Here is a 14,631-nt window from a genome sequence, read left to right as displayed (position 1 = left end):
TTAACTCTCTAGAAATATCATTCAAACGAGTCATAATAATCACACAAATTTCAACCATATGCGTATATTAAACACGTAATATCTCCTAAATATGTGTGTTTTTAGAGGGAAAAATCATTTGATATATCCTGATTCTTTTTTTTTTATAAGAAAAAAATATCCGACCAAAAAAAGGTAAAAAAATTCTGAATTTAAAGGGATTCACCCTTCAGACAAAAATAAAAATAAAAAATAAAAAGAAAATATTTAAAAGCAGCGTGCGTTGTTTGAACGCTGGCTGTTGAGCATAGAAGACTGAGGCTTGAAACGAGAACTGAATTTCCTCCGCAGACACCCCAAAACCTCCGATTCAGCAGCAAATCCCACCAGACACACAAAACCTCAGAAAAAACAGCAACAAGATGTCGTGGCAAACGTACGTCGACGACCATCTGATGTGCGAAATCGAAGGCAACCACCTCTCCGCCGCCGCCATCATCGGCCACGACGGCAGCGTCTGGGCCCAGAGTGCCACCTTCCCTCAGGTACCCATCGTTCTTTTCACTCTCTTCTCACAATAACAATTCAAATTTTCAATTTTTATGATCCCATCTTGCTTAAATCTTGGATTTTGGTGGGCGAGTCAGAGTTTGAATCAGTAAACAAATCCATTTCTGCGATCTATGATTTGGGTTTTCATCTGATCGAATCGTTGGATGTTATAATTTGATAAAGATTAGTGCTTGATTATTGATTGATTAGTGTTTTGGGTGTTGTTGTTTGGGATAATTAGTTGAAGCCTGAGGAGGTGACTGGCGTTATGAATGACTTCAATGAACCGGGCTCACTTGCTCCGACCGGGTTGTATCTTGGAGGGACCAAATACATGGTCATCCAGGGTGAACCAGGAGTTGTGATTCGAGGAAAGAAGGTAATTTTCATCGCTTAATTTGATTCGTTCGTTCCAACATTTACAATGCCTATGCATTTTGGTTTTTGATTAGAATTCGTGATCCTAAACACTCTAATTTTCATCGCTTCAACTTTTTTTTTTTATTGAAAGTTTGTAGCCGGTTCTAATTGTGCGTATTTCCATCTAGTTTCTTGTTTTCATGGTTTTTGATTGGGGTCTGGTCACTTTAATTTCAGGGCCCTGGTGGTGTTACTGTCAAGAAGAGCACAATGGCTTTGCTGATTGGGATTTATGACGAGCCGATGACTCCTGGCCAATGCAACATGGTTGTTGAGAGGCTTGGGGATTATCTCATTGAGCAGGGTCTCTAAATACCTTGGTATGTTGTTTGTTCTTTTACTCGAGAGAAACTTACCTACAACTAGGATGTCGCTACAAGCCAACGAAGCACTTTTGTGTGGAAAAGTTATAATACATGCAGATTCAGTGCCTGACCAGGAGTGCATTTTTGCTTGCCGTCCTTAAGAAAGGGTGATCATTACACCACATTAATCCCCATTGGATGAGTGTGATCTACTCTATTTGTTACACAAATCTCAAAATTTAAACTCATCCAACAACGCTTAATGTGGTGGTAATGCTCTCAGCTTAAGAGTGGTGAGAAAAATGTTCTTGTTTGTTTGGCTTGGGATACGATCACGGTGTATCCTAGTTTACGCAAGCTCTTATGCTTTTACTTAGGGAAAATCCTCTCGATTTCTATAGAAGTTTTCATCTGCGCATCCTAACCCGCCTGCCGGAATTGTTTTGTTGCAGTGAGAAGAACTACCTGTATTGCTAGCGTTGGAACCTCGTTTGGAAACAAAGTTTGGTGCTTGAGAAATGATGATTAATGGTCTTGTATTATTGTCTTTGTACTTCTTTGATGATTTGTACTGTATGATTTTCAAGTGAGGTGCTTGCCCAATGGATTTCAGTAAATGGATGTGCCAAATTGATTTGCATGAATTTATAGAAATTCTATTTTTATCTTAGTTTTTCTCCGGTTTTCAGTGAATGGTTCTTTGTTTACAAGATATGATCCCGGTGTAACACCGTTGAAAATTCAGGGGAAGCCGTGTTAGCATCGAGTCGATGCAATCTGTGTAGCACCCGTGATTCAGGGGAAGCCGTGTTAGCGTCGGGTCGATGAAATATGCATATGTGAAATTCCGGCATCAGTTAAGGTGATGGTGGCCGAAGTTACAGGCACGGTTACGATTGTAATGCTTGAAAGCGTATTTTAATTCCTCTTGTTGAACTGTTGTCGATTCATGAAACTTCGTTGTTGCCGCGACACATTGCGGATGTATATCGTAGCTGCATCGATTGCGTGCAAAAATATGTAATTCATGGGATCACGTCTTCAGAAGACGAAGCACTATCATACAAAACTTGGGGAGCAGTTTGATGTTCAGCAATTACATTCTTCCCCTTGAAAATGGGGCAAAAACTTTCAAACCAACGCCGCTCCCTGCATATTACACTAATCACCGGAATACAAGAACTGCCATTATCTGGTCTCCGGGGAAAGTAATGACATGAAAGTCACCAGAAAGCAACTAAAAATCCACACCGGAACTCCGCACATTGTGGAAGAGGAAGAAGTAGAAGATATTGCAGTCGTATTACTTGGCACGGTTTTGTTGCTCCTGTACAGAAGTCACAAACAAGAAAAGCTTGGTAAATATGGAGGGCAACATTGACAAACAGAATCCGTAGGGTTTTCTTATATATAAAGCTTACCCAGTAGTCATATAGATGCAGTTGTCATAGCCTGCACATATAGAGGAAATTAGTTAGTTTTCAGCGAGACTTGTTAAAGAAATCCGGTTTAAGAGCGGAGTTTGGATCCGTGAATACATACTTGGGTTCTTATCGACCTTGATCCCTGTTCCTCCGAAACTGCATGCAATTTCAGTAGCCCCATTTTGCTGGTAATAATTGTTGAATGCGTACGATGCATGAGAAACGGTATTATCTGGCTCGAAACAAGGCTGGCTAGGCTGAATAGCTCTACAGTCCACATTCCCAGGACCACAAGCCCAATCCAAGGCATTCTGCAAGTCGAGTTCAGAAGCCTTACTCGAAGCAATGCACCATGTCGGTGTCGTTCCATTTGAACTGGTAACATTAGTCTCTGTAATCATATCCACCGAACTTTTTCCAGTGAAATCCAGGTTGTAGACGCTAGTCTGGTCTGGGTAAAATAGCCCCCAGTTCCTCTCAGATTCCAACCCTGGCTTCCTATTTTCGTTAAACAAAGAGAAGATGTACACATCCAGCCTCTCTCCGGGCTTTGCAGGAGTGCCAGTATCGTTAATGACATGGCGAATCAAATTGGTATTGTAAGTTTGTGCATTGTCAGGAGTTGCAGCTGTCTCTTTAGGCGATCCTTTGGAAGGCCAGCCCGTCTCAGTGATCATAACTTTGATTGTTTTGAAATTCAGGGCCATCAGCGCATAATATATAGCGTCAATCTGAGCATCAAGCATGTTAGTGTATACCAAACCAGTGTTTGGATCAATAACTTCTGACGATGCATCAAATAGAGCGTAATCCAAAGTGACATTGCTTGGAGAATCTCTGTAAGCATAGTATGGATAAATATCAACCATGAAGGGTGACTGGTTTTCAGCGAGGAATTCCAACAGCGGTTTCAGGAAAGACGCATGGCTGCTATTAAAAGCCCCTGCTGAGGGAGGAAATGATCGGGACAGAACACCGAGGGAATGCGTGCTTGATAATTTGATCTTCTTAGACAGACCAACTTTTTTTAAGGCTGTGAGGACATTTCTCATGGCTGGCATTACTTGGGCAGAGATATTACTGGAGCTCTCAGTAACTTCAGCTCCAACCGTTATGTATGTGATCTTCGTCGCTGGGTAGTAAGGCAGGATGCTGTTCTTGAGCCAGGTGTCTACATTGGATTGGAACTGTGAAAACGCCAACAAATCTGAATTTGGAACCCCAATCATAAGTTCAACGCCAGTGTTTGCAAAGGCCTTGAGAACTTGTATATTGGAGTCGTAAATCCTAACATATTTAATGTTATGGAGCTGCACAAGCTGCGCTGCTTTGTCAGGCGTCGGAAGATCATCAGCATTTCTACCGTAGCAAATTCCAATGGTACTTCCTCGGCAAACATCTGTCACAAAGATCAACAAGATTCAAACAAATGAAACTCATTCAATTCAAAAATGTCCGGTAACTCAAATACTCAAACACCAACTGAAAAGATCGCATGACCATCAACAGATAGTGGTCTTCCAGCCAAGGTCTACCATTAAACCCGAAACCCTATTACCAAGTCCCGTAACAAATTCCTAGTGATAGTTAAACAATGTCAAAATCCATTAATTATTCGGAATAATCGCTTCCTCTCAAGAACAATTGCAGCATCAGCAATGAACCCTTCCAACTGCTGAAATTTCAAATTTGAATACTTTCCACTTGACCATAGCGCATTCATATCATATTGTACATGGCCAAGACAAGATAGGGTCCCCAAAAGCTCAATTATTGCATTCTCTGTCCAAATTGAAATCCCAAAATCCCACCCACATGGAAAAAAAAGGTTAAAGATGCAGAGATAGTAGAGGACCTTAAAAAAGAAACTCATTAATTTGGCATTGCCCCTTTAAGATCTATATAAATAAGGTTCCAACTTCCAAACAAGTATATTAGGTCGGTCGTACCCAGTGCACAAGTCTCCCGCTTTACGCAGGGTCTGGGATGAGGTGAATGTCGGCTAGCCTTACCCCCATTTATGGAAAGGCTGCTCCCAAAAAAGTATATTAGGTAACCTTGACAAATACTTAACTAAGAGAAATGCTAGACCCTCTTAAAGTGGACTCTCCACACCTCACAGTTTAACGTCCATTAATATTATAAAACATTGTGTTAAAAACTGACAATCTATAGAAAGTCTCACTTTGGAGAGTCTCCTAAGCATCTCTCCTTTAACTTAATATACCTAGCTGACCAAAATAAAATTTAAATAAAAAATTTTATCATAATTTGAGCGATATTTTAATCTAATCTAAGAAACGAAGACAAAGGGACTCTTCTTCTTTAAAAAAATATGGAAACTTGAATACTTTAACCTCCTAAATTCTTAGAATTTCACACACTATATTGAAAAAAAAAGGTGAAAATGAGCAATAATGCAGCAAAAGTGGTAACTTGCAAGAAAACGCACCGACATTCGACATTTTCCTTTTTTTGTGTGCATAATGTGTGTGAATTTCTCCAAAAGCACTTGGTGAAAACAAAGATCCAAATAACTAATAAGCCAAATAAGAAAAATCACTTCTTGAACAAAGAAATCCCAGTTGAAAGCACTTCAAACACCATCATCAACATTGCCCATGAAAGGAGAAAGAAAGCAAAAACGACAGAGATAAATAAGAAGAACCCAGAAAGAAAAACAAACCCAAGAGTGTAAGCAGCAGTGAAGTGGCAATGATAAGCCGGAAGAACCCACTTCCCATTTGCTCTCTTTCCTTCTTCTCTCAAACAGCTTCTGCTTCAGCTTTTCTCCTTCCTCTCCGAGCTCCAACCAATTTCTTCAAAGTTCTTCTCCTTCCTTGTTGTGAATAGCAACTGCTCCTTTGTCCTTAGTCCTTTTTGCTCTGGTCAGAGTCAGAGCTCGATCGTGAAAGCACTTAAGCTAATAAGCACTTTTGGATGTACGTATGTATAGTTATTAGTAGGGTGGGAAAAAGCTTTTCAGGGTTATTAGTGCTTGTGTCAGCGGAAGGACCGGACTTGGCAGTGGATTATAAAATCTAGTTAATTCAAAGGCATCGGGTCCGTTTGCTTCTGTTTCCCACTGTTAGCTGCTACTGTTGATTTTCTGCTTGCTTCGATTAAATCTTTAGAATATTAGAATATTAAAGTGAATATTTGCAGGTAAAACATCTCTTTGCCTATTGCTTTTGGATTTTGGTCTGCTAGGTAAAATCTTGAACTGCCTATGCTACAAGTTACCTGTCTCGATTCGGATTCTCTCATTTCTCATTTTTTTTTCTCATTTTCAGTATTTACTTATTCCAACACTTACGATTAAGTCTGTCAACATTTTATGTTGACTTATTTATAACGAGAGAAAGAGAAAAAAAAATGAGAGGACTAGAAGGAAGGAGAAGGGAGGAGAGTTAGATTTTCAACCTACACCAACTAGCTGTTAATAAAAAAAGTCATCCGTCTTTGCATATAGTAATAGGAATAACTTCGAAAAGTTGAGGTTTCACCTTTAAATTATATGTTTCTCAACTCTTCTCTCACACATCATCATGTATACTAGATTTTTAAGTTTAACACACGTACAACTTTAATTGAGTTACGTGAATCACGTGTAAACAAACTTGTTCGCTCTATATCATAATAGAAAATTCAAATATTACCTTAAATCAATTGGCTATAAAAGAGTGGCTAAATTTCTTTTAAACTTATGCAAGGTTTGTGTTGGTTTTTTTCAATAACCTGAGTATTTTCCTCAAAATACTGGGAATGAATGTATGACAAGTCTTGGGAGTTGGGACAGCCCCTTTAAGCTTTTAAGAGCACTTTCACCGCATAGGGTAATAATTGTCTGGGCAATTGGGCAATTGGGCAAATGCACAATTATTGTCTTAATGAGTAGGAATTGTTCGAGTGTATTTTTACTCTGTAATGAATTGCTCGAGCAATTAGCGTTAAAAATTAATTTTAAAATTAAAATATGATATTATGTTTAATTTTGAATAGGATTTAAAATCAATTCCATCACGACACGTATCATTATTAGAAATTACAAATTTTTTTTCAGAAGAGTGGTTAGGAAGGATATATTTAATTATTTCCCATTTTTCTATTTATATTTTTATTTTCTAACCAAAATTTTAACTAATCTCGTTAAGTCACGTGTCAACATCTAAAAATTACATTTAAATTTTTTCTGTATTTTTTAATTTTAACTAACTGAATTAGTATAAATGTTAATTATTCAATTCAATGTAACAGATCGTGTCACGTGGGCACAACAGTCACTTTTAATTCAACGGTCTAGATTTTGCCACGTGTTCGATAACTTGCAGCGTGAGCCCCACGAGGCTTCTCTGTCTCTTGACGTGGCATCACGCACGTGCATTGCACGTGCTTGATGCAAAAGTTTTTTTGCTTATAACCGACGTTATGCTAATGTCAGCGTGACGTCAGATCACACTCAAGCGTTAGATTGGGCGCAAATTGCATGAGTGCTTCATTCAGCAGGCTTGGGCCCTTTTTTCAATTGGCTGAAGCTGCTTTTTTTGGGGGGGGGTGCAAAAATTGCCCAATTGCCCGACAAAAAGAGGTGGGCTGGAGCTGCTCTAACTAAAAAAGCCCAAATGAAACCGATGGGTAGGCCCATTGCTTCTTCTGTTTTACTATTAATACAGTAATACCAGGGAAACCCTAGCAAACGCATCCATAACAAAGAAAAGAGATAAAAAGAGTATTTCTTGTTCTTTCGGGTTTATCATCAAGTTCTTAATTCTAGAGATTTGATAAGATTATTAGTTGTATTCATTATTAATATAGTGAAAGATTGTTGTTGCTATCCCGTAGACGTAGGCATATATTGAAAAAACAACGTAAATTCTCGGTGTTATTTATCTTGATTATTTGTTTTTCGATTTCCAAACTTTGTTCTTGTTTTTCTCATTCTTAAATGCGATATTCTCAACAAGAATGGGATGATTATAGTTCGGATCTTCCCTATACTTTTACACATATATAGTTGAAGTGGGAGGATGTGTGGGGGTTTTTGTTGACAACTCGCGGAAGCAAAATATAGCATTATGGATTTTGAAGGACTGCCAAAACCATGTGTGGGTTAGGGAGACTATTCCCTTACTGTCGATAGTGAGACAATACCATGATAGGAAACGAAGGTGGAGAGTTGATTGTTTTGGTACAATTGGCAAAGGTGATGAGCTACTGATTGAGGTCACTTTGTTTGGATTTTCACCAGGATATGATGACCACCCACCTCAATATTATCTTTATAATATGAAGAGCAAACATGAGAGGACACTTGATTTTACTTTTCCTACAGGGATGCCTTCTGTCTATGATAATCGAGAAGAATCAATGGAGTTAATTACCAGCTATGAAGATAGCATCATCCCCCTTAAACTTCATAACAGTTGTACAGAATCTAGAGAGAAGATGAATCTCAGTGTTGGAAAATAATAATAATTAGATTTATTGTATTGTTTGGATCTTAATATTAGGGTTTGTTAGATTTTGCTCTTTATAAATAAAGCTCGTAGTTTAGTATGAAAAATAACACAATCAAGATATAGCCTTGTTCATATAGCATTCTTGACACTTTGTATTTTATTGTTAATAAAGTTTTATATTCGGTTAATTCATTGCATACCCTGATATTCAACTTCTCAAACATGAAAATAGAGAGAAATGAAAACCGAATCTGCAATTCTGATTACAATTGAGTATATTTAGTACCTTCCCTGTTTCCGACTAGCGTCCTTTTTTTACTTTCTAAGTTGTAGAAATATGAAATTTTTTGAGCTCAGAGCTGTGCCTAGCGAAGATGAGCTGCAGAGCCGTGCCCAGGGAAGAAGAAAATTAAAGAAGACAAAGGTGGCGGTGGGTGATTCAAAGTGAGAAAGAGAAGAGTTGAGGGGAAAGAAAGGAAGGGGGAGATAGGAGCAGAAAGAGAGTCTCATTTGTATCAATAGATGATATTAACCCGTCCGGAGATCCCCATGGGACTGGTCCGGAGAAAATCTGCATCCCATCTTTTCCTAGATATTATAATGACATCCCAACAAGAAAAAAAAACATCCTTTCATTTTTATTGTTTTTTATCGTGATATATATATTCTTTTTCTCTTAAAAGAAACATTATATTACGTTATTATTATTATTATTTTTTAAGACTACAATATCCCACTCAAATATTACTCAAAACTCGTAAGTGGTCCTTTACCATAATAGTGAAAGGTGTTGAACTCTTGTATGACAGCATAGACTCAAACTATGTTGATGACTAATTGAACAAAATTTATAGTTTGAAGAAAAAAAAAATATTACTCAAAACTCTCATGTACATATAAATGGGCACTTAAGACCCGATTTTCAACTCTATTTGTATGGTTGTTAGATTAATTTGATTGCTTAGGTACCACATCACGTACTAAAATTTTTGTAACAAAGCCGGACGGTGAGGATAACATTGATGACCAAAGTAATAGACGAGGGACGGAAATTGATGAATTTGAAACATAAAGATCCAAATGACCATCATTTTTATGTGGATCCTAAGAATCCTCAAATTTTGTCCGTTTATCGTATATTTGACGGTCAGTTTTCGTCAAGTACTATACATATTTAATTTAAAATAAAAATATTTAAAATATATATATATTTTTTTTAAACAGCAAGGCAAAGAAGCCACAGAACAAGAGAGCCTACAGAGAGGCTAACACAAAGCAGGAAAACAAGCAGTGAACGGGGATACAACAGAGACATCGCCACCAAGTGAAGACGTCACCCCATACACCACCTCAGGGAATCAATGAAGACACGGAAGCCCATCATTGTTCAAGACAAAAACCAACGAAGATGGAGGCCTCTCGACCCAAACAAACTCACGCATCTCCGTAAAACCAACTGACGCCAGCTCATGCGCCACACCATTTGCTGATCTAGGAACCCAAGACCAGCGACAGAACTGGAAAGCCTCCCCACGCTGCTTGACCCGAGCCAACACAGGAAAAGCCTCCCAACTGCCCATCTCAAGAGAATCAGAGAGACAATTAACAGCATCACGACAATCAGATTCAATAATCACCTCATTGATACCTAAAGCTACACCCAAATCACAACCACGAAGCAAAGCTAGAGCCTCAGCTGCAGCAGCTGAGGGAGCAGAAATGGGGTACCTGGCAGCGGCAACAAACCTCCCCTCCGCAGCCCTAATAACCACCCCAGCAAAACCCAACTTTGAGACCTTAGACCAGCTAGCATCAACGTTTATCTTGAAAAGAGGAGAGGTAGGAGCACACCACCGCGAACCCAGGTCCACCCCACCAGCACCCGCCGACCTGGACACACCCAAACTAACATTCGCAGCCAAAAAAGAGCCAACCGCCGTAGAAATAGCAAACAGCACTTTAGAAGGATAAATGGGCACCTTATTAAAAACAAAGTCACAGCGAGTCTTCCAAATTACCCAACAGGTATAAGCAATATAAGACCGCATCCAATCAGCATGGTTAGAAGGCACTAAAGAAGAAGACCACACAGCCGATAACCACTCCACCCAAGAGTGAATAGCAGCTCGATCAATTTTGTAGTTTAGGGCACCTCCAAACCAAACAGGCTCAACCCACGGACAGGTAAAAAACAGATGCTCAATAGTCTCATCATGGGAAAGGCAAATAGGACAGGTAGGGGAAAGGGAGGACCTTCTGCGAAAAAGAGCCTCACAAGTATGAAGGCAATTGTGCAAAGTCAGCCATAGAAAATGGCGCAACTTCGGGGGCACCTCAAGCTTCCAGATAGCCTTCCATAACACCGACGGAACCCTACGGGCAGTAGAAAGCCTACAATCCCTCAAAGCAAGCGATCTACTTTGAATCCACCTGTAACCCGACTTGACCGAGTAGATACCATTCTTACTACTGCCCCAAATAATCCGATCATTGCGACTCAAATCACCAATAGGAGTATCCTCAATAGCCTGTTTATCCGAATCCGAAAGGAAAGGCAGCAGGAAATTCAGATCCCACCTTCTAGAATCCGGACAAATAAGCGAGCTCACACGTAAATTCAAGGTAACCGGAACCGACCCAAGAGGCATAGGATGACCCATAGGCAGCGACGGCAACCACTTATCCACCCACACCCGCACATCCTGACCTCCCAAAATTTGCCAATGGGACCCAAGTTTCAGCAAATCCCTTCCAGTTAGAATACTAGACCAAGCCCAAGAAGCACGACCACCTTTCGTCGCTTCCCAAATGTTACAACGAGGGAAATAACGGGCCTTAATAACGCGAGCCCACAAAGAGTTAGGGTCCGAAACCAAGCGCCAACATTGTTTAGCTAACAAAGCATCATTAAACTCCTGGAAATTTCGAAAGCCCAAACCACCTAAATCTTTTGGAAGACCCAAAACATCCTTGGAAACCCAATGCATTTTGCGAGCTCCATCCTTGTTGCCCCACCAAAAAGCCGCCACCAGAGTATCAAGCTCCTTGCAAACAATGGCAGGGAATTTAAAGATACTCATGGGATAAGCCGGAATTGCCTGAACAACAGCTTTTATCAACACCTCTTTTCCGGCACGGGACAGAGAACTCTGTTTCCACCCTTGCATTTTCTCCAGAATTCGACCCTTCACATATGACAACCCCCGCTTCTTAGACCGAACCCAAATAGCAGGAACCCCCAGATAGGTCCCAGGATTACAAACCACAGCCATACCAATAATACTCCCCAGGTGGGCGGAAAGTGAAGCCGGAACATTTGCCCCAAAGAAGACGCTGGATTTCATCAAGTTGACCTTTTGCCCTGAGGCCTCACAATAAGTTGCAAGAATATCGCTCAGAAGCCGACAATTTTTCTCATCAGCTCGCAAGAAAATTAAGGTGTCATCAGCAAAGAAAAGATGGGAAATAACCGGTCCCGAGACATCCATCCGCACACCATCCAACCGCCCATGATCCACCTCACCCTGAATCATACGGGAGAGAACCTCCCCAACCAAAATGAATAAATAAGGAGAAAGAGGATCCCCCTGACGAAGGCCTCTGGAGGGAGCAAATTTAGTCCCAGGTTGCCCGTTTAATAGAACATTAAACTGAACCGAATTAACACAGCCCAAAACAAGCTGTCTCCACATCTGACAGAACCCCATCTTTTCCATCACCGCCTCCAGAAAATCCCATTCAACCCTGTCATAAGCCTTCTGCATATCGAGTTTAATGCCCAACTCAAATTTAGTCTTAGCTGTCATCCCTTTCAAAAAATGAAATATTTCATGAGCAATACCAATACTATCCTGGACATGTCGACCCGCCACAAAAGCATTCTGAGAGGGAGAGATAATGTTCGGCAATAACACTCTCAGTCTATTGGCGAGAACTTTTGACAGAATTTTGTAGGAATAGTTGCATAAACTGATAGGCCTGAATTGAGAGACAGCTTCAGGATTAGCCACCTTCGGGATAAGAACAATATGAGTATCATTCAAAGTGCTTGGGATGGTAGAGTCCTGAAGTAGAGCTTTCACCAACGCAAGAACATCCGCGCTGATAGTCTCCCAAAAAGATTGGTAAAACACCCCTTGAAATCCGTCCGGGCCAGGAGCCTTCAAGCACCCCATTTCCAGAGCTGCCTCATTAATTTCTTCATCCGAAACCGGCGCAACCAAACCCAAATTCATAGCATCAGAGACCACAGGAGAGATACAGTCCAATAAGGAACCCCAGTTCCGAGACCTAGCCGAGCTGAAACTTTCAGCAAAGTGGTGCTCCACCAAGCGGCGAACCTGATCCGGACGCTCCACCCAACTCTCATCTTCATCCTTAAGCTTCACAATGGTGTTCCTACGACGCCGGTGCAGAGTTGAATGATGAAAGAACTTAGTATTAGCATCCCCATCTCGCAACCAATTGACCCTAGACCGCTGACACCAATAACTTTCTTCCTGCACTCTTAGATCATCAATTAATTGAGATTTCTCCCTTATCTCATCTTGGTTTGGACCCCACTCCTTTTGGAGATCATCTAATTGAGCAAGGAGATCTTGAATTTGGAGGCCTCACCGTTTAAACTTGGTACCGCTCCAACGACTCAACCTAGACCGGCAAACATTTAGCTTTCTCCCCCAATTCACCAGACCATCATCATGCTGCCTATGCGCCCAACAGGAACGGACCAAATTCTGACACTCCTCCTCTTTAGCCCAAAACGCTTCAAACCTAAACAGCTTCCTTCCTTTCGGGCCATCCAAATCAGACTTAATTAATAGAGGGCAATGATCAGACGCCAACACTGTGCCATGCGTAACAGAGGAGTTAGGCCAGAGGTCCTGCCAAAAATCATTAACAAGGACCCTATCAAGCCGCTCCTCAACCCACTCCCCATATCTTAACCCACGCCAAGTAAAAGTCGGCCCATTGAAGCCCAGATCAAACAGATTCGAAGAATTCATGAAGTCCTCCAAATACCTTGGCCTATTATACAAAACCTCAGCCCCACCAGCCTTCTCATGGGCCCAAATGTACTCATTAAAATCTCCACCACATATCCAAGGAATCTCCGAATGAGTAAAGTGATTAATTATCCATCCCCAAAACATATGTTTTTCATTCCTATAAGGAGTCCCATACACCCCAGTGACACGAACCCATCGATTCTCCCCTTTAGTTCGCTGAACAACATTAATAATATTAGGAGAAGAAAAAACAATTTGAACCTCCAACGAGTCACCCCACCACAAGCTTAGGCCTCCAGCCCTGCCAATAGGAGAGACATTAAAACCGTTCAGAAAACCCAACCTCATCCTCACCCCATCAATTCTATGATCTTTCATCTTAGTTTCAGATAAGAAAATCATAGAGGGTCTCTTAGTTCGAATAAGCCCATGTAGGGCCCTAACTGCCGGGTCCGACCCTAGACCACGACAGTTCCAAAAAATATAACTCATGGCTGCCTTGCGGCTGTTGAAGGCCAGCCACCACCGCCTCGAGCCATCTTGCCCGCCTTGTGTACCAAACTCGTATCCTGGTCAGTTTCCGTTACATCCTCCAAGAATGCCGTCCTATCACAAGCCTCACATTGACCTTCCCGCCTCTCGTCTTCCTCAAGAAAAGCCCGTTCCACCACTAAACAAGTCTCCTTAATACTCATTCTCCTCCAGAAGTCCGCCCCCTACCTGTACTAGTCTCCTATAAACCAAGACCCCTGAACTTTTTTAGCGGAGAAGTAGACAGCTCCAAGCTCTGCAATGCCATCCCCCTTTTAATCCCCCATTCAGCTACTCCACCCACCTTGATAACATCCTCCGTACCTGCTAGGATGGAACCCGACTGTCCGCCTCCCTCATGTTGATTTTCTGAAGTACAAGAGTATGAACCGCCTTCCTCAATCTGCGCCAAAAACGTTCGGTCCCCACCAATCTCATTCCTTGGACCCTGGCCAGTTGAATCCAAGGATCGTGGCTTTCGGCGCCATTTCTTTTGATTGCGTCCCTGGTGAACAGAACCCGCCCCAGGTGCACTATCCCGAGTTACATTCTCCCTTGGAGAAATCAAGACTCTTCCTCCCCTTTGGTTATGAGACGGAGGACGACCAGATCCCCTCACCTCACCAGCCTGCCGTCGCTCACCCATCCCCACATTTGACAATCTCACAGGTTCCAAAACATCCCTAACTGGAGGCGCCTTAGTCCACTCCCCATACGCTGCCCCCCCTTCACCTCGAGCCTGAAAAGTGCATTCCGTATTACAATGCCCAATTCGTCCACAACGGTAACAGAAATCTTGGAGCCGTTCATACCGGAAATCTACCCAAGTATCACGGTTCTGGTCCCTTCGAATCCAGCAACCATTACATAACGGCTTACCCGTATCAATTAATAGTCGAACCCGTAAAAACCCACGAGCTTTACCTGGATCCTCCAACACTATAAACTGTCC

The 14,631-nt window shown here is 41.5% G+C and overlaps 3 protein-coding genes across 3 annotated transcripts; 1 reads left to right on the top strand and 2 right to left on the bottom strand.

Moving 5' to 3' along the window:
- Window positions 1-263: 263 nt before the first annotated feature.
- Window positions 264-1,926, top strand: LOC126596703 (profilin-2). Its single transcript, XM_050263374.1, has 4 exons — window positions 264-524; window positions 773-910; window positions 1,129-1,271; window positions 1,709-1,926. The coding sequence occupies exons 1-3, from the start codon at window positions 402-404 to the stop codon at window positions 1,261-1,263; spliced, it is 396 nt and encodes a 131-aa protein (XP_050119331.1). The 5' UTR covers window positions 264-401; the 3' UTR covers window positions 1,264-1,271; window positions 1,709-1,926.
- Window positions 1,927-2,296: 370 nt separating this feature from the next.
- On the bottom strand, window positions 2,297-5,649 carry LOC126596671 (glucan endo-1,3-beta-glucosidase 13-like). The gene is made up of 4 exons (XM_050263342.1): window positions 5,367-5,649; window positions 2,799-4,079; window positions 2,678-2,708; window positions 2,297-2,583 (listed from the first exon to the last, which is right to left on the bottom strand). Exons 1-4 carry the CDS (start codon window positions 5,422-5,424, stop codon window positions 2,445-2,447), a joined length of 1,509 nt encoding a protein of 502 aa, XP_050119299.1. The 5' UTR covers window positions 5,425-5,649; the 3' UTR covers window positions 2,297-2,444.
- Window positions 5,650-9,497: 3,848 nt separating this feature from the next.
- On the bottom strand, window positions 9,498-13,843 carry LOC126588226 (uncharacterized). The gene is made up of 3 exons (XM_050253306.1): window positions 13,647-13,843; window positions 12,828-13,449; window positions 9,498-12,638 (listed from the first exon to the last, which is right to left on the bottom strand). The coding sequence occupies exons 1-3, from the start codon at window positions 13,841-13,843 to the stop codon at window positions 9,498-9,500; spliced, it is 3,960 nt and encodes a 1,319-aa protein (XP_050109263.1).
- Between the last annotated feature and the right edge of the window lie 788 nt (window positions 13,844-14,631).

The sequence above is a fragment of the Malus sylvestris genome, chromosome 2 (assembly GCF_916048215.2).
Source record: "Malus sylvestris chromosome 2, drMalSylv7.2, whole genome shotgun sequence".
Taxonomy (NCBI): Eukaryota; Viridiplantae; Streptophyta; class Magnoliopsida; order Rosales; family Rosaceae; genus Malus; species Malus sylvestris.
This window is presented reverse-complemented; position numbering and strand designations above follow the sequence as displayed.

What these genes read in the sequence shown, in the direction of transcription:
- LOC126596703 (XM_050263374.1), top strand. Translation starts at nt 402, where the DNA reads ATGTCGTGGCAAACGTACGTCGACGACCATCTGATGTGCGAAATCGAA. An exon ending in AGAGTGCCACCTTCCCTCAG is followed by an intron (nt 525 to 772) that starts GTACCCATCGTT and finishes TGGGATAATTAG; the next exon opens with TTGAAGCCTGAGGAGGTGAC. An exon ending in TTGTGATTCGAGGAAAGAAG is followed by an intron (nt 911 to 1,128) that starts GTAATTTTCATC and finishes CTTTAATTTCAG; the next exon opens with GGCCCTGGTGGTGTTACTGT.
- LOC126596671 (XM_050263342.1), bottom strand. Translation starts at nt 5,424, where the DNA reads ATGGGAAGTGGGTTCTTCCGGCTTATCATTGCCACTTCACTGCTGCTT. An exon ending in ACTGCTGCTTACACTCTTGG is followed by an intron (nt 4,080 to 5,366) that starts GTTTGTTTTTCT and finishes TCTTTGTGACAG; the next exon opens with ATGTTTGCCGAGGAAGTACC. An exon ending in TGCATCTATATGACTACTGG is followed by an intron (nt 2,584 to 2,677) that starts GTAAGCTTTATA and finishes ACTTCTGTACAG; the next exon opens with GAGCAACAAAACCGTGCCAA.
- LOC126588226 (XM_050253306.1), bottom strand. Translation starts at nt 13,843, where the DNA reads ATGAGTATTAAGGAGACTTGTTTAGTGGTGGAACGGGCTTTTCTTGAG. An exon ending in TGGCCTTCAACAGCCGCAAG is followed by an intron (nt 13,450 to 13,646) that starts GCAGCCATGAGT and finishes TCCTATTGGCAG; the next exon opens with GGCTGGAGGCCTAAGCTTGT. An exon ending in GGCAGCATGATGATGGTCTG is followed by an intron (nt 12,639 to 12,827) that starts GTGAATTGGGGG and finishes CTAAGAGTGCAG; the next exon opens with GAAGAAAGTTATTGGTGTCA.